Raw genomic sequence first — 23114 nt, 5'->3', positions numbered from 1 at the left:
GGCCCATGGACCCGACCCGTGCTTCGGATCCGCTCCAAAATGTAAGAGGTTGTAATGGATCTGTTGGACCATGCTACTCCCTTCCACTGAGTTTTGTGAAAAGCAGTCCAGTAGTTTTTGGGTAATCTTGGTAACAAACACACACGCACGCAAACCACCAAAAACATAACCTCTCGCCCTGCGCTGTCGCTGGGGCAGAGGTAATAATTCAAAAAGAACAGGTTACCTACAAAAATAAACTTGAGTGTCCACTCCAAAACAACGGAATGATGTTAACTATTGTAGCTAGCTAGCTCTTTCAACCCACACCTCTCTCGCTTATTTACTTTGATACACATTTCACTCATTCACTGACTCCAACTCCCAGCATTCCTCTACTCTCCACCCCCTTAAACCCGATCGAGACTGGCCAATAGAGACGTGGTACCACCCACAGGATTCTGCAAAAGGTTTGGATTTGCATGCAAAGCTTTTTTGATCCAAAAGCAAAGACTTAGGTTTTGAAGGCATTTTGGATTTGCACTTCGGGCTCTCCCCTCTCACACCCCAGTCTAAACCCTGTCTCTAGCTTTCTGCGTAATTATAGTCCAAAAAATGAATGGAAGTGAATGGGCAGTCCGGCTGTGTTTGGGCAGCCCTTGGACCCGAACTGTGTTTCGGATCCGCTCCAAAATTTAAGAGGTTGTAAGTTGGCCCATGTTACACCCTTCCACCGAGTTTCGTGAAAATCTGACAGAGCTCCAACATTCCTCTGTGGAGATGGGAGAACCTTCCAGAAGGACAACCATCTCTGCAGCACTCCACCAATCAGGCCTTTATGGTAGTGTCCAGATGGAAGTCACTCCTCAGTAAAAGGCACATGGCAGCCCACTTGGAGTTTGCAAAAAGGCACCTAAAGGACTCTCAGACCATGAGAAACAAAATTCTCTGGTCTGATGAAACCAAGATTGAACACTTTGGCTTGAATGCCAAGCGTCAGGTCTGAAGGAAACCAGGCACTGCTCATCACCTGGACAATATCATCTCTACAGTGAAGCGTGATGGTGGCAGCATCACGCTGTGGGATGTTTTTTCAGTGGCAGGAACTGGGAGACTAGTCAGGATCGTGGGAAAGATGAATGCAACAATGTACAGAGAGATCCTTGATGAAAACCTGCTCCAGAGCGCTCTGGACCTCAGACTGGGGTGAAGGTTCACCTTCTAACATGACAACGACCCTAAGCACACAGCCGAGAGAACAAAGGAGCCGCTTCGTGACAAGTCTGTGAGAATGTCCTTGAGTGGCTCAGCCGGACCCCAGACTTGAACCAGATTGCACATCTCTGGAGAGATCTGAAAATGGCTGTGCACAGACGGTACCCCTCCAACCTGATGGAGCTTGACAGGATCTGCAAAGAAGAATGGGAGAAACTGCCCAAGAATAAGTGTGCCAAGTATACTTGCCAAGTATACTTACCATACTCAACTGCTGCCAAATGTGCTTCAACAAAGTATTGAATAAAGGGTGTGAATACTTATGCACTTGATATTTGTGTGTTTTATTTTTCATAAATTTGCAAAAAGTTTTAAAAAGAAAGAAGCTATTTTCACTTTGTCATTATGGAGTATTGAGTTTAGAATTTTGTGTGGGGGGGGAATTAATTTAATCCAGTTTGGAATAAGGCTGTAACATAGCAAAATGTGGAAAAAGTGAAGGGATATGAATGCTTTCTGGATGCACTGTATCTCCCCCCTCCCCCCCCTCATCTTCTCAGTACTGTTCACCACTCTCTTTGCTTTCCTTCTTTTTCTATCTTCTGTGCAATATCTCTTCCTTACATTTCACACCAATAAACAGACACACACACATCCTGTTGTGACGAGTGGAGCAGAGGGGCATGCATGATCAGCTCCGTTTTCAGGGTTTAATTCTCCGAGGCAGTACAGAGGTTAAAGAGGTCATTATCAGGTCATCCCTCTTTTCCTGTACCCAGTCCATCATTAAACACACCACAAGCAAGACAAGTTCTGCTCAGAGCGCTCCACAATTTATATTTGGAGATGACACACCTCATGTGTGGATATCAGATTCCACTTCCTTGATGATGGGGAAGGATTATGGAGGGGGGGGGGTGTACTGGGCTAGCCTATATGTAAACTCTATTGTTCCTCAAAGGGGCTAGGCACTTTGTACAAATTCAACCATCCTGATGAAGTGTAATTACTTTGACAACTTCACTCTTGGCTCGCTCCCTCAAGACAATAAAGCTAATATTTTTTGCCCACTGTGTCTTCCTAGCGGCCCCAGAGAGTGAGAGGCTGCAAAGCTGTTTCTTAGACCACTGTTGACATCTTCCGAGAGGAAAGAATCATGCAGAATGTGGTCGGCCCACATTCTCTCTCTCTCTTTCTCTCTCTCTCACACAAACACATACTGGGCCCTCCATCCCAATCTCTAAGGTCCTGCTCCTCTTCTCTGTCTCTACTATACCCCCTGATGGACAATTTAGGGTAATTTGAGACTAGACATACAGTACATTTATGGGATAGAGACTAGACATACATTTATGGCAATTGGTACCTTTTTGGGCAACTGGTGCTGTGCCAGTTTTCATTGGTGATACCAATTTAAGATGGAGCTGTAAGTAATCTGGAGAGGTTTACCCTGAACCACTGTGTCCAATCCAAAATCATCTGCTGGCACATACTGTAGCTATCTTGTTGTTCTGAGAGGAAGATAGAATATAAACAATAAGATCACATTTCCACAACCACATACTGTAGCTGCGAGGAGAGTCCAACCATATTGTTTGCATCGTTTTGGATTGGACAAAAAGGATCCCAAGTCCCCAGTATGATCATCTCTCAAACCCACATACCAGCTCCGCTTCCACTGGGAGTTCCCACACCATCTCAGTCGTTCCCGTCTCACAGAAGATAAAACCACAACTCCCCCTGCCACTGAACATAACATACTTGGAAGAGACACTAAGGCAGACATTATCAATCAATCAATCAAGTTGGATTTATATAGCGCCCTTCATGATACCCAGAGCGCTTTACAGAGTCCAGTATTCATTCAGACACAGTAATACTGGTGGTGGTAAGCTACATCTGTAGCCACAGCTGCCCTGGAGCAGACTGACAGAAGCGTGGCTGCCAATCAGCGCCTACAGCCCCTCCGACCAACACCAACATTCATTCACATTCATACGTTGCATGTCTTTATGATGGTGGGGGAAGCCGGAGTACCCGGAGGGAACCCACGCAGGCACGGGGAGAACATGCAAACTCCACACAGAAAGGACCTGGAACGATTATATGTGGCTTTCCCTGTCTCTAAATTTAGAAAACAGGATTTTAACTTTGATCTCAGCTCATATTTACGTTAGCATGCCAGAGGTGCAAACCAATCCCAGGTGAAAAAGGTGACAAATATGCAAACCCATACATACACAGATCAAACAAATGACCTATTCTGGATTAAAAACGGCTATTTTCACCTAAAGGTGACAAGTCTGCACCCCTGTATCCTGTCTTTTGCCTATTGATGAGGGGTGTCTGGGTCCCGAACACTGGGCCGAGAGCTGCCACGCAATCTCTGAGGAGAACCGTTCTGGGCTCACTGGGAGAACCAGGTTCCATACGGAACACCTGGGCAGGAAGTGAGAACGCAGTCTGCATGTTTCTCCAACATTACCTAATATTCCCATAGGTCTAATCTCTCTGTGGAACATTGTCTCGTTTACATGTTAGCCATTTAACTGACTCATTTATCCAAAGCACCTTTCAAAATATATTATAACTATATTTTGTCTAGAGTGAACCGACTGTCTGGTTCCCTTGAACTGATCTGTGAACAGGGTGCTTGATATCCACTGTAATCATTCATTGATATTTTCAATTGAAAAAATACAGTGTCCTTTAATGTAGTACAGTGCCCACAAAGATATATGGATAGCCATGCTTTCTGAATAACTCAAAGCACTGTAAATGAAAATACCTATATTCTACTGTGACCTTTAAGGTTATTTAAAACATTTTTCATTAAAATTGCACTTTGCCAAATTTTACAAATATCCAACTGGTACAGATGGCTGTTCTCGTATTGGAGAGATCCAAATATTTCCCCTTGTTCATTGAATGGCCAACAAGCTGGCAAGTAATATCAATATGTGGATACTTATTGCCATCTGCTGGTCAGATTGGAGAAAAACATGATAGTCATCACATCCCATTCAGTGAGACCCATTACTGTACATGTCAATCAAAAATAACCAAAAACAAAAACATAATACATGACCGACAAATCAACGCACAACCAAAGCAAGAAAGCAGGGTTTTATTCTTGAAATTATTTTTTATAAAATGTAATTTATTCATGTTTCTTTTTTTTCTTTTCATTTTTCCACCAACTAACAGTTTGGTCTATTTTCCGCTCCCCTCCCCCTGGTATGTGTGTGACAGTGGGGGTCTGGATCTCTCTCACATGGCAGAGTTGTTCTCTGTCAACAGGTGGAGAGGGGAGGAGGAGGGTTGTGTGAGAGAGTACTTGGGGGGGGGGGGGGGGGTGCAGGGGGAGAGGAGGGGAGGTTTGGGCCTATAGAGCATGCTGAGACTAGGGTGGAGAGATGGGAGAGTAGAGAGGGGTATATATACATACAACACCACCACCACTATTTTAATACTGGTAAGATGACCACAAAGAGCGAGAGAAAACGGGAGGGGGGATGTTTTCTGTTATATAGGAATTTTGACTGAAGAAAAACAAAAAAAAGACCATGTTCAAATGGCTCAGTGCATTCATTCAATGACGAGAACTAGAAGCACAGTAATATCACATTTGTTGATGTGTTGCCGTTGGCTTGACCATCAACTAATGAAGTCAAAGATGTCGACTAGACACTGTAGAATCCGAGACAGGAAGTCAGTCCATTTAACATGTTTATCAGCTGTTTACAATACAGTGACTATGCCCACCAGTGATGAGCAGTCCATGAGGACTGTCGCTATTAGCCCTTTGTCATTTACACTCTACTGCTTCTCCCCCCAAGATCGTGAGTATTCAAAAGCATAATACATTTTAGTTTGTAGCAATGTTCCATGATATGTGGACCAATATTGATATTTGGTGTTCTTGTTCCATTTCCCACGATTCAAAAGCAGCAGCTACAGTACAAACATGGCTAAGCTTAAAGACCATCCCTCTCGTTTACATCACAAAAATACTAATGACATTAGGGTGCCCACAAGCTTGTCAAAGCCAGTCATCCCAGAGCATCGCACTGTAGAAGTCTATATGCAAGACTCACCCTTCAACAACGGGCTATCTGTCATGTGTTCTTCAGTTGGCATTTGATCGTTTTCCAAAATGGCTCAAGGTTTCTCTTCCCTTCAATAGCTCTATTCTATCTAAAACATAAAGAAGGTAAATTGAGTGTTTCCCTTTTTGTTTTTCCCTCTTCCCGTCTCGGCCGACGGCGTGATGTGACGGGAGGTTAGACGACGGAATAACAGCACTGCTGCAACGCACCCCTTCACACCTCAGCAATGTTACATACTGTACTGTACTGTACACTAGACAAAGCAAATGTTGTCAGGGGTGAATTGCACAGCTCCCCAAGGCCACTCATGATATCGGCCTCTCTAAAACAGAATGTAGAATTAGTTGAAAGCTCAAATTCAAATACCAAAGGAGGGATACTAATCTAAAATAAGTTCACAGCAGGGTAAGTCGGTTGTGCCAGATTATAAGGCATTTGTAAGTTCTTCAATAAGCTATGGGCAATGACTTATAACAAAAAGGTAATTTTACAGTGTGGCTCTAAACGGTGAGGGACTTGAGTTGAAGTTCCAACATAACCTTTTGAGGTAGATGGACCAACTGTGTGGGGTCATAAATGCTGCCCTGTAGGCCTTAGTCAACATGTTTCCCATCAACTGGAAGGAAACGAGTTGCAAACATCTGGGATGTGTTCCAGAAAGCATGATTACTGTGTTACAGTCGGTAGATAACTTCATATCAATTAGATATAGCTCTAATTTTGTCCAGAATGTACAACGGTAAAGTGATAACGTCATTCGCCATGGTCGCGTCACTGTTTCGGAGACAAAATAAACGTGGCTTTTAATTGGGTCAGAAAGTAGTAAAAGCACATACAATGGTATATTTTTACAACTGTTGCAGCATTGTTCTAGTCTCCCATCAGACCGCAAACGCTTCCAAATAACGACAGGCGACAATAAATCTGTCAAAAAATGGAAACCACTCCTGCCTAATTTGTCTCCACTCCAATTAAGTTAACACAATCACTTCAACAGCATATTAAAGCAACACTTTTATAGTTTCTTTAAGTGTTTAGTAGTCAATGATACTGATCAGGTTTTACTAACCATACATACAATATACTGTATAAAGTTCCTCTAAAATGCTAGGAGACTAACTCAGCATCCTGCTTTTTGAAACAGCCCCCAAAGTGAAGTTGTAGTTGTGAAGATGGTTTGAAACTTCATGCCCATTTTGTCGAGACCTCATCTTGGCTTTTTTTTTCCCTCCAAAACAATGACAAGCACTTGAGACGCCAAACACAACTCTGCCCCACTAAGAGCTAGAAATGAGTGAGAAGGAAGGACAGGCTTGAAACTGATACAACAAAACCAGTTATTTACCAGTAAGAAGTCAATGAAACACCACATTATCTCCATTGTCAATATTTCAACAGCAGCATGTAAACCTCAGCCGGACGCCGTCATAAACATTTGAGGGTAAATTTACAAGGCATTATCATTTAAATAGACTATATGGCATAAGATAAGTGTCTCTCAATATATCCCTTTGAAGACCCCCATCCCCCTTCCAGCAGATACAGTTCCAAAACGGTGTATCCAGCCCCCACACATTTCTACTGTAACAGTCTCACATTGAGATTCTTGAGATTTAAAGATAATATCTAAAAATATATATATATTTATATATATATACTATTGAATTCCAGTGTAAGATTACTGTTATTTTTGTGCCCCCTTCCCCCCCCGATGGTTTTCAAGTTTAAAAGCGTCATCCATTTTCACACAATGCAAGTCCAGGAGTCTTTTCTACACAACTAGGTACACCAGAGAAGCTATAGGCAGAGACTGCGTCGGCTCGAACGCCCTTCCGGACGAGCGCGAGAGAGAGAGAGTGCTGCTCTCTTCTTTTTCAGGTTTTCGTTTTTGAAAGAGGACGAGCTTTTGAGGGGCTGGGAAGCATTACAACATCACGGGACTACTCAAGAGCAAGGGGGGGGCGAGGTCGGCGGAAGAGGAACGATCCTGAAAAGGCCTGAAGTTGTACAAAGTGGAGATGGACGATGAGATGATGCGGCTCTCTGTGCGTTCCCGGGGCCCGCCGTCTGATAGCGAGAGAGAGAGAGGGAGGGAGAGAGAGAGAGAGAGAGAGAGAGAGAGAGAGAGAGAGAGAGAGAGAATGTACAAAGTTCAAGGGAGGGGTGGAGAGAGAGCGAGGGAATAGGAGTGCGGAAAGGACGCAGAGGTAAAGGTACGGTAGAGCAATAGTGCAAGACTGGGTTGGATACAGAGGGAGAGAGCAGAGAGGAGAGAGAAGGAGGGAGAGAGCAGAGAGAAAAGAGAAGGAGGGAGAGAGAAAAGAGAAGGAGGGAGAGAGCAGAGAGAAGAGAGGAGGAGGGAGAGAGAAAAGAGAAGGAGGGAGAGAGCAGAGAGGAGAGAGAAGGAGGGAGAGAGCAGAGAGGAGAGAGAAGGAGGGAGAGAGCAGAGAGGAGAGAGAAGGAGGGAGAGAGCAGAGAGAAAAGAGAAGGAGGGAGAGAGAAAAGAGAAGGAGGGAGAGAGCAGAGAGAAGAGAGGAGGAGGGAGAGAGAAAAGAGAAGGAGGGAGAGAGCAGAGAGAAAAGAGAAGGAGGGAGAGAGAAAAGAGAAGGAGGGAGAGAGCAGAGAGAAAAGAGAAGGAGGGAAAGAGCAGAGAGACAAGAGAAGGAGGGAGAGAGCAGAGAGACAAGAGGAGGGAGAGAGCAGAGAGGAAAGAGGGAGAGAGCAGAGAGGAAAGAGGGAGAGAGCAGAGAGAAAAGAAGGAGGGAGAGAGCAGAGAGACAAGAGGAGAGAGAGAGCAGAGAGACAAGAGGAGGGAGAGAGCAGAGAGAAAAGGAGGAGGAGAAAGCGACAGAGGTAAGTGCGCTCCCTGTGGCCCCCGGCTCATCGGTAGACCAGGTGCGATATGGTGCCCGACTTGAAGTTGAGCTGATGGTTGGGCACGAAGCTGTGCTGGGGATTCTTCCGCGTGCACACGTCCTTGGCGTAGAGCAGCATGCACGTGTCGCACGACACCTTCGAGCAGTTCACGCACGTGTGCGACGAGCCGGGCTTGTTGCAGAAGCCGCAGCGCGACCCGCCCCCTACGCTCGCCCGGTCGCTATTGGCCCCCACGGGCACGGCCATGGCGACGGACTTGCCGGGGAACAGCTTGGTGGACATGAGGGGCTTCTCCGCCATCTGGGGGTGAGGAGTGTGGGGGTGGGTGTGGGAGTGGGTGAGGGTGAGGGGGTGAGGGTGGTGGTGAGAGGAGTGGGAGTGAGTGTTGGAGTAGACCGACAGCTTCTCCTTCACCGGGATGTAGCCGTCCAGCGGGCGGGGCGATTTGGCCGGGTAGTCCTGCAGGCCGCAGCAGGGGGAGGGGTCAATGTCGTGACAGGCCGGACAGAGGATCATGTCACACCTCTGGCAGGAGGCCAGGCTGGAGCAGCCCAGCCCACATCCCTGGCACTTCACCACCCCTCCTCCTCCTCCGTGGGCTTTTAGCACCCAGCCATCCCGGGGCTCTCTGGAGGGAGGTCTGGATGGCGTCTGCCTGCCCCCGAGGCCGCCGCCCCTCTCCGTGTACAGGTCGATCTCGTCCAACGAGGACAGGTGGTAAGAGGAGTACGCGTCGGCCGGCGGCGGCGACTGGATCGGGAAGAAGTCGGCCACGGGGCTGTAGGAGGGCGGGGCCGCCACGGAGAGGAGCGACGTCGAGACGTTGGGCCTGATGATCTCGTCTTTCATGTCCTCTTCGGCGTCGACGAACAGCGGCTCCTTCCTCAGGCTCAGCGACGCCTTCAGGACGGGCTTGTTGACGGCGGCGTGCCAGTGGCCCGCTCCGTCCGTCACGTCCACCGACTTGGACGGCCGCCCGCCTCGCCGCAGGTGGTGCGGGTGGGAGCGCTCCATGTCCAGCGGTCGCACCGCCAGCCGGGCCATGTCCGCCCCCAGGCTGTCCCGCCGACGGAGGGCCTCGGCGCAGCCCGCCGCGTCGTCCCTGCAGCCCCTCCTCAGCTCCAGGGCCTCCATCTCCGAGGCCGCCCCCCGGGCCAGAGCGACCACCTCCCCCAGCAGGCGGCACTCGGCCTGGGCCAGGAACAGCTCGAAGGCCAGCTGCCGGAGGTGGGCCGGGCCCCCGGGGTGGTCCCGCACGTGGAACTGAAGCTCGTGGTCGCGGGAGTAGCCGATAGAGCGGAGGAGGGAGCGGAGATCGGCGTCGCACACGGCGGACTGGAGGTGGTACACGTACGGGCCGGTGAACGTCTGCATGAGGGGGGAAGAGTTAGCCCGTTAGCTAACAGTTAGCCAGCCATGTTTGTTATGTAGCATAGGCCTAGCTGTTAATAACACACTAAATATAACCGACAACCAAATAAGAAGGACCCAAGTCAACATAATAAGTCACTTAATATTAGAATAAACAGAGCAGAAAAAAGCATATTGGTCGCTACGTTCCTCCAGTAGGCTGCATAGCACCGCAATCACATCTCCACAGGACAGCGAAAGTGCCCCCATTCCATTTTAGTATGCCTAAAATACAGCCAAGCCGATTGGGCAGTACATTATTAGCATAATATTCATTCACTGCCTTTCCAGACACTATTAGAGGGGAGGGGGTAGTGCACATCCACTACCAATGTAATACACACTTTGGTTGCACATTGTTATGCCTGGTCCGCCTTTAACTACTTTGTCTGTTAAAGGTCTACTGCCGCACTATTCAAACCAAATTGTGTTCCCACACTATAGGGTGGAAGATTGAAATGCTAAAACCGAGCCCTTTTTCATCGAGGTTCTGTGGGGATAGTTCCAGGACAGGGAGGTGTCGGTGGGAAGCTCAGCTGAGCTGGGGAAGGGTTGGGTGGGCAAAGGTGAGAAGCTTGGCCTGGGTGGATGTGAAGGAGACAGTGGGTGAGAAAAGGAGGGTGGGAAGCTTGGCTAAGGCGCGATGGGGGATGGGTGGAAATCTAGGTTAAGGTGGAACAAGGAGGGAAGCTAGGCCAGTATGCGGGGAGTCTTACCGCTCTCCGTCTTCATCTCTTTTTTGAAAAGCAGGGGGAAACCGTAGGCTGACCTACCTTGATGCACCTGAACTCTTTCTTCCAGGGGAACAGGAGCAGGTTGGTGCAGATGGTCTCCAGGGTGTGGAAGGCCCTCTCCAGGCCGCGGAGGCTGCCCCCTCTCTGGCAGCGAAGCGCCTTCTCCACCACCTCGTAGAAGCGCACCATACGGAAGCGCTGCCCTGGGTCCGGCTGGTAGGCCCCTAGCAGGGCCGTGGCCGTGGAGAGCAGGGCCTCGCTGTCCCCGTGCCTGCCTCCCTTCCCCGTCTTGCCCCCTCCGTCCTCCAGGCGCCGGTCCAGGGACACCACATACCTCCTGAACAGGTCCTCGCGCAGCTTGGCATCCATCGGCGGCAGTTGGCAAAGTCAGCCGTGAGACCGCGCTCGCTCCCTTTTAGTCATGCCCCGTACCAGGGCTGCCTCTCTCACACACTTTTCTCTGTCGCCATCCCGGGAAGGACACACACACGCACACACACACGCGCTGACACCTTGGAGGAGGCGCAGGAAAAGGCTTCAGGGCCTAATCAATAAGCCATCACCATGCTCAAAATGATGAAAGGCTAATTTAACGGCTTCCTGCTTTCATTGGAGTGGCTATGTGTCCTATGGGCATCTCTGATTAGTTCACTGGCCAGACATAGTCTACTCCGGGGTAAATATGGGGTGCAGGGGGTGAGAAAGGGTTTGGTTCTTCACGCTTTGGTGTTTCTGAGTTGCGTCTAGGCGTCTAACCGTCCGCCCTTCTCACCAGCACTAGTACGTAGAGTTCAAGATCACTGAGCACACAAGGGCCTACTAGTACGTAGAGTTCAAGATCACTGAGCACACAAGGGCCTACTAGTACGTAGAGTTCAAGGTCACTGAGCAGACAAGGGCCACATGGCCACAGTGGCGTGCATTTTCATCATAAACCACAAGCTGCAATGACAAGAAAACAACATGAATATAGTCAAGTTCCAGAGCTGGCCACATCACTATCACAGCAACATAATGGTCCTAAATGATCATGGATAAAATACATTACTGCCCTGCTTTAGTTATCTATAGCATTTCAAACTGTGGACCACACAGTACTGTCTTGTATTGGGTTAAGCCAGAGTGCCTGCAATTGGTTTAACAGTACCTGAATGATGGAATACAATGCATTATGGGGTACAAACTCAGATTCTAGAGATCATCAAATGGTGTCCCTACAAAGGTCGGTAAAGGTATTAAAGGTGTGTAAAATAAAAATCAACAAAATAGCCTCTGCTTTATCCAATTGTAAACTGCACTTTCATACAGTGGGCACAATAATCGAGTGCCCCCTCAATGACCAAGGCCACACGTGACCTATATGCTGACTTTGACAGTGTTAAAAATGTCCTCACTGATCTGAAATTACCCCAAATTGCACCAAAATTGAAAGAGTTAACTTACAACTTAAAAGTATTTAGGCATCTGGCTGGATGATCATCCTTTCTTTAAGACTCATGGATTTACCTATCAGCAAACCTAGCAAAAGCCTACCTAGCAAAAATTAGCTACACGTGATTCATGATTTCTGAAAATTGGTTTATTGATGATCCATCTACACAGCATGTCAGTACGGTTGCGCTGGTGCATAGTTTAGAGCCATCTTGTAGGGCAGAAGAGTGTGCAGTGCAATGAGGCTCAGAGCTCTACTGTTGAGGTCGGAGCTTCCTTATCTGTTGTGGTCGAAGCCCTTTCACCTCTCACACCCAGTCTAGCATTCAGGTTTCTCACTATTGTTCTCAGTATTTGCATTGTGGAGTTCCAACATTTCCTCGGGGGAGAAACCTCTATTCACTGTCCTACGCTATTCACTGATTCACTTCATAGATAACTTCAGACACAACCCAAGACTTCATAGATAACTTCAAGCTACACTTAGTTGAGCTATATACGGGTCTTTATTCAGTTAAAACTGCTGCGATTATGTCTGAAGTGATCACTCCAGATAACTGCAGCAGTTTTAACTGAATAAAGACCATTATATAGCCCAATACAGCATGCAATTGTTTTCTATCCTGCTTTGCACTTAGGAATCATAGCTTGTATCACCATCAATCCCATATGAATAATAACACGGAATGGAACTCACCATCTTCACTGCATTTCGGGCACTAATATCCTTATCGTTTAGCTAACCTGCAAGTTGGGCTCTTTGGATAGCTAAGTTAAATTGCAATAACGTTAGCTGCGTACCTGGCTGAAGTAACATTAAATGCTAGCTAATAATTTACAATAAAATATGATATTTAAGGAGAAAGCACGACTAGACCGAGGTTCCAGTACAGTGTTAGCTAGCAAGCTAACTAGTTACCTAGAGCATAGCTACATCATCCAGGCAGGCTGGCGTTTGCTGCGCATCAGCAGCCTATAACTAACCACCCATTCATTGATAAATATACATTGCTACGACAGGCAGACACCGGTAAGGAATTTAGTGGGCATACACACACCACTTAGTTAGCACGTATCTGAGCAAATCGATGTAGCAAGCTAAGCACAGTTAGCATCTAGCCCTGATCTGGGCTGTCACTGTACGGGCCCCCCAGCCCAGGGACGTGAACGCCCATCTCACTCCGCTCTGCACAGGCAGTCATCGATGACCTCCCGACTGGGCCGCTACAGGCAGCGAAGTAAAGGATGACCTTATAACAGCCATGTTCCGTTTTAAGACTCGCCAACCATCCCTCTATTTTGTCACAAACGCCATCAGCAACACATCTTACCTTTCCGTTGTGTTATCCGGCTACTCGTTCTGCCTCGGCTGCTTCTACTGCTGGAAATCCCCATCACCTGAATGCGCATGCGAGGTATTCTGACAGCAGCGAGTACGGCGGGCAGTGACATTTAGTGACATTCTGCAAACGTAGGTTTGTTCTGTTGTGTAGCTGGTTAACTGACCGTATAACGGGCAGCCACAACTTCACAAATAGTATACTGGTTTTTTTTCAATCGGCACCTGGTTGCCTCAACTGGTTGTACATATTCATAATCTCGGAGTTACGTTGAATCGACGCTCACTGCGTTTCTGTGTTGGTGCAAGTGAAGAGTTGCCAGGTTTGCAGAAATCCCGCATTAGTTATTTAAACAATGCGATTTAAAAAATAAAAATGTTGGTGAACCCCTCACGCTGCACGACCAAAAGATGAGGTCTTTACCAGATCAGACCTTGCGACGTGCCTGCTCACACTGTACGATTGCTGTCAGACTTGTGCAGTTGTTGAAATTGTTCGATTGTGAAGTGTCTGAGAGCATCATTTGGCATGGGTATCTGCAGACGTCCCATGCAGACCGTGACAGGGCTGATCTGAGCTGCCAGCAAATAGAAATACTCTGAATAGAGCCCCGCCCACAGCATTCCAACTGACTCAACTTTGCCCAAAATGTGTGGGTGCCCTGACACTGGCAGCTCTAGACTATTACCTCACGCCAGCCTAGAATTACTTTGCTGTTGCTCAGCTTTGCCCCAAATCAGTGAGTTCTATTGTCCACACAATAGTAGAAGCTACCAACTGGTACCTTGCAAACTATAGCCAAACCAAGACTAGACTTGTCCACTATGCTCTTCCAGTCACTTAAAATCTGTGTGTTCCAAGTCCACCCGGTTGCCATGTAACATAAGACATGTTATATTCAATCTCTGCTCAGCAGACATACTGTAGACTAGAGGTAGTTATATTGACATTCGCATTTTCATGTGGTTGTGTTATGTACACTAGATACCCTATGTACACTAGATGTTCTAGATAGAGTCATTCAGAAGCTCTTCCTGACTCTCTCCGTGCTCGCCATCGTTGTGAGTGTGATATCTCCAAGGTGAGTTAGGGCCAATGTCAATGTCCCCCCTAAACCCTCAAGCCCTGAACCCCCACTTATTGACGTCACCTGGTAAGTGGTTGACTTACAGAGGCTGCAAGGGCTCAAAATGGTATACAACAGAATGGGACAGCACATTGCAACATAAAGTTGACAACGCCAAAACATATTTCTTACTATTGTGGGTTTGGGACTTTTTATTTTACGTTTCAATTTTATGTTTTTTTTTTTCTTGTAGGCCTACATGTAAATTAATTTTGGGCTGAGTCAAATACCCTTTACATTATCACAACCCTCTGTGTTGTAGGCCTACCCTCAAAACATTTCTGTTGAACTTCATTCACTTCTGTTGTAATCATTTCATTTTGTGGTCATAAGCTAATTACATGACTGCCTGCGATTCTTGATTGTGATGAATCCAAAAGTATTTAATCAAGAATGACAACACTTCTGCACAAATACCACAGAACTCTTTCCTAGTCATGCTGGGAATCTCAATTCAAAGAACACTGCACCGAGATGGATGACAATGTCATGCAGCTTTTAACTGAGGAATCATATGATTTATGGCAACAGAAATATATGCAATTTATAGCCATAGCCTACATATTTTCAAATAAATCAAATTATACAAATCTATAGGGTTGATAACTTATACATTTTGAAATTAAAATAATTATAAGGCTACTTGTGCAGATGAACAAGTCCAGCTGAAAACGTAGGCCTATATGTAACGTCAACGTGAGGGTTCATTTGCTCGTTTATTGGCCGTTCTTCAGGTAACCGCGTGTTTCACATCACGTTCACAACGATATGAGCTGTGGGTAATTCCCTTGTCTGCAGAAGTAGGCTACGGTAGGTCTGCCAGAGGGCCTTGTGCACTCCATTTGACAATGGGACAGCCCTAAACCCTCACGCACTAGTGGGAACACGCCAAGTCTGTAAGAGTGGACATTGGGACTGGGCCTCAGAGGATATGCAAATGTATGACCTAGCCTATTTAACCATAAGATCGACACAGCAGAACTAAATGTGTCATCTTTATGCTTAGAAGAGATCCCGGGTGTTTGGTGACAGACCAAAGACTCACCCCACAAGTAGAACCCATGCCCCCACACCCCCCCAAAATAAAAGCTGTAGATATTTTTCTGGGTCTCTACAAAGATCATATTAAGAAAGTAATTATCTTACAATAAATGAATAACTTGATAATGAAAGCTTTCTTTTGTGAGCATTTGTGCATGTATCGTATCCTGCACGGGCGCCCATGACACCAATATTCATATAGTTGAAAAAATGTTTGTAGAGAGACGTCACAATACCAAACATGCCATGACTAATTGAGTCACAATTGGAGAATTTTATTGACAAAAATAAAACAAAAAACAAAACATTTCGATGTCATAAACAGCCTGTGTTCCATTGGCATTCTGGAAATACCGAAATACCTAAAAGCAGACGTTCACACAAACACCCTCCACAGACCTGGCAACCATGTAGGTATGTGACGTGGGTTGAATCCTCAGCTCGGTTGTGCTTTCGATTCAACAACAGGAAAAGCGAAGGGGCAGAAATGGCGATGCTAGGAAGCTTTAGCTCTGCACAGCAAAAGAAAAACGTTTCAGGTGGAGACGGGGACGTGACAGAGTTCATTTGCCCAGTTTGCCTCGAAATCTTTGACAGCCCTGTCACAACGCAGTGTGGCCATACGTAAGTTTCGTTTGGAGATAGCTCGATAGATAGCTAGCTAACTACGTTAGGACAAGGATGTAGCTAGCTGGCTACCTCCTTGTCATCTGGTTAGCTAGTTAGCTAGGCAGCTGTGTTCGCTTGCCAATGAGCATGTTTGTAGCTAAAATAGAATTTAGCAAATCATGCTTCCATGAAGATAGATAGCCAGCCATCTGTCAGTACAATCTAGCTAGATGGTTAGGCACTACAGTTTATTTTGATAAGCCATTTAGCTAGTGCTAGCTAGCAGTCAGTTTCAGTTTTGTTTACATCAGTGATTGAGTCCCATATGGGACAAGGAATCACAAGAACTACAAATCCATATGTCTTCCTGCGGTGCACTGCAGACTAACTTCTCATAGTGGTTTTAGGAGTTGGATTTGTTGAGATTATTATTTACAATCAAAAGCCAAATGTATAGCAAATAAGCATCCTCTGACAGTGTTCCTCTGACACAAACGTTTCTTCTTTAATCTCTCGGTGTTTGTGCTGCCTCTCCCTCTGCTCCTAGGTTCTGTCAGAACTGCCTGCAGGAGTGCTTGAGGCCCCAGAAGCCTGTGTGTGCCGTGTGCAGAGCAGCCCTGGGCCACTGGGCTAAAGCAACTGAGCTAGAGGCCCTCATCCACTCGTCGGTGGCGGCTTGCAAGGGCTGTGGAGCTCAGGTATGCGTGGATGACTACAAACGCAGCTATATCCAGAGAATCATTATCATTGTGTGTCCCAGTATAAGGGCTCATGTTTCTCCCGCCTGTCCCAGGTGCCCCTGTCTCAGATGAGAGGCCATACATCATCCTGCTCTAAATACCAGGAGTACATCGAGGAAGGAGTGAGGACCACGGCTCAGAGCCAGCCTGCCATCATCAGGTGCGACTCATCACTCCCCTTGACTTGAGGGCACATATCATTACTAAAACTGTTTATTCTATTACCATGCCTTTTTAAGATATTCTGGTGTGAAAGCAAGTCGGGTAGTGCGAATATACCTTGTTCATTTGCACAAAAACGAATTTGGCTCAAGCAAATATCCTATTGTTAGGTGTTTGTGTGGTGTGCCTGCAGCTAAATTTAGGTGCCAACAAATCATGCTAGCTAAAAACATAAGTGGCACCAGTGAGAAAGCTTGGCATATGAAGCCTTGTTCATCTTTTGTATTCTCTCTTCCTCTCATGCAGTTCTGTGCCCAATCGCTTCACCTTCTCCTGCCCTTATTGCAACTGCCAGAACCTCGACCAGGACGGTTTGGTTGAGCACTGCACTTCCCAGCATGCCAGGGACACGCGTCACGTGGTAAGAGATCCACCTTCAAGCTTGATCTCCTGGAAAAGATTGGTTCCCCATAGAATAGATGAAATATCACTAGTATGATGGATAGATATGGTATGGGTCATGTCATTTGTTCTTGAAGTTGATGCCTGAAAATGAAACGCATGCTGCTTGCAAAACAGTCTCCGGAAGCAACGAGCAGTAACGTTAACTTTAGTAGATTTTAAACACAGTAAGTGCAGTTATTGTAGAAATAGACTCAATAACAACAGATGAACAAGAACAAGAGTATGCACTAGCGGACTTTCTCTGAGTAAGAGACGTTTTCGTCGTTTTTCCGACTGATTTGGCAAATTTTGTTAAGATGGCAGAAGGAGTTGACCAAGGCAGGTAACGCTACTCCCTCCCCCTGAAATCATTCTGTGCGGCTAGAAGTCCAGACTGGATCGCAAAAAGAAGAGGAAGTCTGGCAAAACACTCCAGTGTTCAATCCAGAGTCAGTTCCTTAGGAATAACAAAAAAAAAGTATTGACTGTTATAACAGAGATCACGGCTATTTACATAATAATTTGCCGTCTTTCCACTGTCGTGCCAAACCGTTCTGAGCACGCAGGGTAACCGTTCCGACGGTGTTTCCACATGGGACCGGTTGGGCCCAGAACCGTTCGCAGAACCGTTCCCATGGCACGGTTGTCTAACCGTACCGAGTGAAGCAGAACCGTTCTTTAGTAGAAATGTGAAGAGCACGAGCGTGACGTTGCATAGCAACAACATTCCGTGGAACGCAACAGCCCGAGAGGTGGAAACAGACACGGTAACCGTTCCCACGGGTCCGGAGCGGCGCGGTTTGAGCACGGTATCGGTTCGGCACGACAGTGGAAATAAGGCTATTGATGGCATTGGCAACCTAAAATTCAATGATTGTCACAGCCCTAGCCTCTAGTACATCTAGTGCCTTGGATGCTTGAAATAAAGGTACATTATTGAATACTTTGTAGCGAATTCACCTCCTAGATTGGTAATGTTATGATTTGTGGTATTCGGCAGAAAGACATTACTATAAGTATCACTACAAGACAATGTACCAAAGAGATGGAGATGGGTGTAGCTTTACCCTAACCCTGCTTATATTCTGTGAATTGTTCAGGTTCACCCCCTGGCCTCGGCTCAGATGATGCTAACTGAGGTCTAGCCAGATTTGTCTAGAATGGTTTACTTTCGTTATGTGAGTGTAGGATGTTGAATTGGATCCTACTATAAACTGAATGAAGGATTCTCTAAACCTGTTGTCTAGGGGAACTGTGACTAGATACTTCTCCCTGGGCTCCTGGGTTACAGTCTATGCCATGTCTCCGTCTGCCACAGACCTCCAACTCTCTCAGAAATGCTTCCTTATCTACAGCTGATGAAGCAAGTTCTTTAACCATGCTCAGTTTGTCATTGGTTGATGCCGATTGATTGAGAAAGCTTGTGCTTTGCGTCGTGTATTCCACAAATAAAATAAAATTGCCCTTCCCTTCAATATAACAACCACGGGTCTCGCCTTAATATGAAAGTGGTCTGTCATTGATCCATAGGTTTTTGAAGTAGGTCTTATCTTTCCTCCTCCTAAATTCTGACCTCTTCCACTTTTGAAAGGGCAGAGCACATACCCGAGCAGGTGTGTGTGGTGAGTGGTGAGTCTGCATCAGCTCTAGAAAGTATTCCATTATCTCGGATCTGCTTTTTTATAGAGCCCTTGTTTCCTGTTTTAACACTGTGTGACCCCTGGGTCTCTTCTGCCCTGCCTGGCTCTGCTGGACTGTCCAGCTTGGTTTGACCTGGGGCCTGTCTTTACCGGAGCAGAGCAGAGAGGGTTCTGGGACGCTTCTGAAACGCGCCGCAGCCCGTCCGGTGGAGTCACAATCAACGTCTAGAGTGACCGCGATCAACTCCGGCTGCCGTGCGGTAACCCAACCGGAGTCAGTGGAATTGAGGCCTGACATTTATTTGGGAACACTAGTCATCTAGCATAACCAGTTGGTTTAGCTCTATTAGCCGCTAAGTAGCTGGCGCTGTTTACCTACTGTGGACTAGTCCAGCTGGCGCTAAGTTGCCTATAGCAACGGTAAACAATGGAGAACGATCTTGGATTGGAGTGGTGGCTGTGTAGTCTGGCTGGCTCAGTCTGGGTCTCCCAGGTCAGCTAGCGACGGAGATGATCCTGGCTCAGTCTGGGTCTCCCAGGTAAGCTAGCGACGGAGATGCTCCTGGCTCAGTCTGGGTCTCCCAGGTCAGCTAGCGACGGAGATGCTCCTGGCTCAGTCTGGGTCTCCCAGGTCAGCTAGCGACGGAGATGCTCCTGGCTCAGTCTGGGTCTCCCAGGTCAGCTAGCGACGGAGATGCTCCTGGCTCAGTCTGGGTCTTACAGGTCAGCTAGCGACGGAGATGCTCCTGGCTCAGTCTGGGTCTCCCAGGTCAGCTAGCGACGGAGATGCTCCTGGCTCAGTCTGGGTCTCCCAGGTCAGCTAGCGACAGAGATGCTCCTGGCTCAGTCTGGGTCTCCCAGGTCAGCTAGCGACGGAGATGCTCCTGGCTCAGTCTGGGTCTCCCAGGTCAGCTAGCGACGGAGATGCTCCTGGCTCAGTCTGAGTCTCCCAGGTCAGCTAGCGACAGAGATGCTCCTGGCTCAGTCTGGGTCTCACAGGTCAGCTAGCGACGGAGATGCTCGCTGTTCATGAGCCAGGCCAGAGCACGTCTGGAATAGGGTGGAATAGGGATGAGACGGTACGGATTTTTGCATTACGGTACGGTACGGTATCTAGTTACACGGTACGGTTTACGGTATTTCTCGGTATACACACAGGCGTTTGAATAGGCCGAGTTCTAGACCCCTACAGTGCAACACATGATGGAAAATACACACTATTGTAATTATGCTCAGTTTATTAATAGTAAGCTTATATTAAATTACAAAATTAACTGTTGCAAGCAACTTGAAATGTGAAGTTTCAGCAGCGCATCATAATACCGTAAACGTAATACTGTAAACAGGGAATGTCACGGTTCTAATACCGTGGACGTTTTATACCGCGGTTCACGGTTTCACGGTATACCGTCTCATCCCTAGTCTGGAACCTGGCTAGTGTAGTTGCGCGTCGAGTCTGCTTCCAGCGTCGGCTGTAAACGCAGAGTGGGACGGGGTGAGGGGTCACCTTCCTGTACCGCACCAGTCTGCGATGCATGGATTCACTCGTCCAGGGATTTCTCTGACCTATCTATTGTATGTTTTTCTATGATGCTTCTCATGTTCTGTGTACAGGTGTGTCCTATCTGTGCCTCCATGCCATGGGGAGACCCCAACTACAGGAGTGCTGACTTTTTCCAGCACCTCAAGATTAGACACACCTTCTCCTATGACACGTTTGTGGTAAGCTGGTAGTTTGATCATATCATTTGTCCTGGGGTGGATTAAACCGATATAGCCATAGGCCTCATGCATAGCTCATCATGTTATAAATCCATCAGGGTTTTTGTCCCTGTAATGTTACCTCCTTTAGAGATTTTGGAATATAACGAGATATAGAACTCGATCGGCATTGGAAAAAGAATCTGGGCTTTTCCTGCATTGCCTGTTTGCAGTGGACAATGGAAAAATAAATAAATACATTAATAAATATTTGCACTGAAAATGCTCAGGTCACCTTAAACCTTTACATACATGAATATGAATCAGATGTAGTTAGATACATTATTGTGTGAAATACGTCCATGTAATATTTACCAAAACCCAGCAGGGATGTCAATTACAGAAATGTAAAGTATAAAGAAGGAAGTGTCAGATAATAATTTAACGTTTTATCCAGAACTAGTTTGAGTTTCATTGAAGTATCTGACGGTTCCTTTATACATTCCCTGGACTGACCAGGAAGTGAAGAGTTTTGGTTTCCCTAATAGTCTCTCTTCTCTGTATTTATTTACTTATTTACAATTCTCCCCATTTTTTCTCTCTGCCTCCCTCCACATCCTTCCGTCCGTGACTGGTTCTTCCCTTTCTTTCTTCCTCCCCAGGACTACTCCACAGATGAGCACACAATGATCCAGGAGGCTCTACAGCGCTCCCTCATGGAGAACTGAAGTAGTGTCTGTTCATTCACTGGAGATGGAAGGAGGGATGGGGGGAGTGCTGTCTTTGCTAGTCACGTTCTAAAGACACTAGGTCCATCAAATGGGGAAAGTGTTGTTGTCATGGGCATTCGGCACAAAGAGGCAGATAACATCCAGACAATCCTAACCTGGCATCTACAGGCCTAAACAATAGTCTCATATAAAGCTGTATGGTAAATCATTACTCGCAGAAATGAAAAGGCAACCATGGTTTGTGTGTGCTTTCTGGTGTAGGAGTAGGGAGTGGTACCTCCCCCCAAAAGAAGCCAATAATAGACCTATTAGATTCATAATATGCTAAGTCCTGTGTCTCGAGTTTTTTTGTGTCATGTACATTAAATGTCTCCTCTGGTTGATACTGTACTTGATGCTGTTCTAAGAGGTTACAACCACTAGGTGGCAACCTTTTGCCAACAAACAGCAAACTTTCCCCAGTAGCCTACACTCATCTTTCACTCATCCATCACTCATCCATCTCTCATCCATCATGAATCCAGACTTTCCCCAGTACACTCATCCATCATGATTTCAAGTAGCAATATAATGGAATACTCTGAATACAGGAGTAATGCTGTCTTACTGTGCTCTCCAAGATGAAGAACCAGTGTGGATGTGTTGTGATGTAATGTAGTCCGAAGCTCTCGTTAAGCACCTGTTCAGGTTTGGCTTTGTGCTTTACTTGCCCCTGGTTAAGATCAGCTTTTGAAGAGGTTGGTGCTCCTAGGATGTCTTGCTTTATACGAGGGCTGTACTGTCTGTTTTTCCTCCATTGAAACTGCTGTTTATTTTGTTAATATTGTTTATTTCATTGTTTCTGTCTCGTCTTGTTTTTCTGGGAAGACTGTACTTTGAGAATACTAACAGAGCAATTAGGCATTATCTGTCAATAATACTGAAGACAAGAAAGTTATGTATGATGCACTCACACAGACCCCAATTACTCTCTTTCACCAGAGGAGGGCAGTAGAGCTCCATCATTCCGTGTGGCCATCCGCTGTTTCTGGCCTTTCCAGCGTCTGATCTGTGTAGCACCTTTACATACTGATTCAATTAAATGATTGCATGTGTGATCATCCAACCTGCATCTTCAGGAAGACACCATTGCTCTGTAACACCAGGTTTAAGCTCATCAGACTGAACTCTTTGGGGATAGAGGAGTTAAAGTATCCTAGTCTAATAAGAATACTGTTTGGGCTATCTGTTGATCTGCTGACGGTTGATATTTGATGGTATTGGCTGTCCAAGAATGATCTTGTTCCAGTCCTTGTTCTAGTTTAACTTTTCCCAGATAATGTAATCTTTATCACAGTGCTAAGGGCTTTCACATTATTAGAAGGTCTGCACTGGGATCAGCTACAGCATAAATCAAGTTGAAGGCTTTAGTCATACATCAACCGTAGTTATTGTAAAACCTTTATTATTTATCACAGGTTGGTTGTTTTTTGGTTTTCTTTAGCTGTACGGTTACAGTTGTGCATGTAATCATGATCTGGTTGATTGTAACACCACCTTCCCTGGAATAAGAAAAGTCTGTCGGTCTGTGCAATTGGTGTGGATGGTGGTCCCTTGAAAATCATGTGAACAATTATTGATGATAAAATTCTTGAAAATTAAAAAAAGAGAACTTCCCAAACTTAAATGTAATCGTTTAGGAACATTTTACCAATGAAGAAGAGTCACTTTCGTTAGAAATTATAAAGGTTTGTCGATAAGCATGTTTGATTTTGTAATCACACTCTTGTCGAGGTATTATTTTGTGTTTTGTCCAATTCAATTCATTTGTTAGATAATACTCTAT

The 23114-nt window shown here is 46.3% G+C and overlaps 2 protein-coding genes across 2 annotated transcripts in view; one reads left to right on the top strand and one right to left on the bottom strand.

The window, feature by feature from the left end:
- Positions 1-8183: 8183 nt before the first annotated feature.
- Positions 8184-10786, bottom strand: spata2 (spermatogenesis associated 2; the record flags this gene model as incomplete). The annotated part of the gene is made up of 2 exons (XM_084445883.1): positions 10364-10786; positions 8184-9548 (listed from the first exon to the last, which is right to left on the bottom strand). The coding sequence occupies exons 1-2, from the start codon at positions 10691-10693 to the stop codon at positions 8184-8186; spliced, it is 1695 nt and encodes a 564-aa protein (XP_084302009.1). The 5' UTR covers positions 10694-10786.
- A 4949-nt stretch (positions 10787-15735) lies between these two features.
- The window catches only part of rnf114 (ring finger protein 114), a 7440-nt gene continuing 61 nt past the window's right edge, over positions 15736-23114 (top strand). The window contains exons 1-6 of the mRNA XM_084445885.1: positions 15736-15886; positions 16419-16569; positions 16665-16771; positions 17080-17194; positions 20472-20579; positions 21221-23114. The exon at positions 21221-23114 is cut by the window's right edge and continues 61 nt beyond it. Coding sequence (XP_084302011.1) covers positions 15750-15886; positions 16419-16569; positions 16665-16771; positions 17080-17194; positions 20472-20579; positions 21221-21286 — 684 coding nt within the window. The 5' untranslated portion in view covers positions 15736-15749 and the 3' untranslated portion in view covers positions 21287-23114. The remainder of the gene's footprint in view (positions 15887-16418; positions 16570-16664; positions 16772-17079; positions 17195-20471; positions 20580-21220) is intronic.

This window comes from Borostomias antarcticus (genome assembly GCF_949987555.1).
Source record: "Borostomias antarcticus genome assembly, chromosome: 11".
NCBI lineage: Eukaryota > Metazoa > Chordata > Actinopteri > Stomiiformes > Stomiidae > Borostomias > Borostomias antarcticus.
Note: the sequence above shows the minus strand (reverse complement) of the source record. Positions and strands in the feature narration are given on the sequence as shown.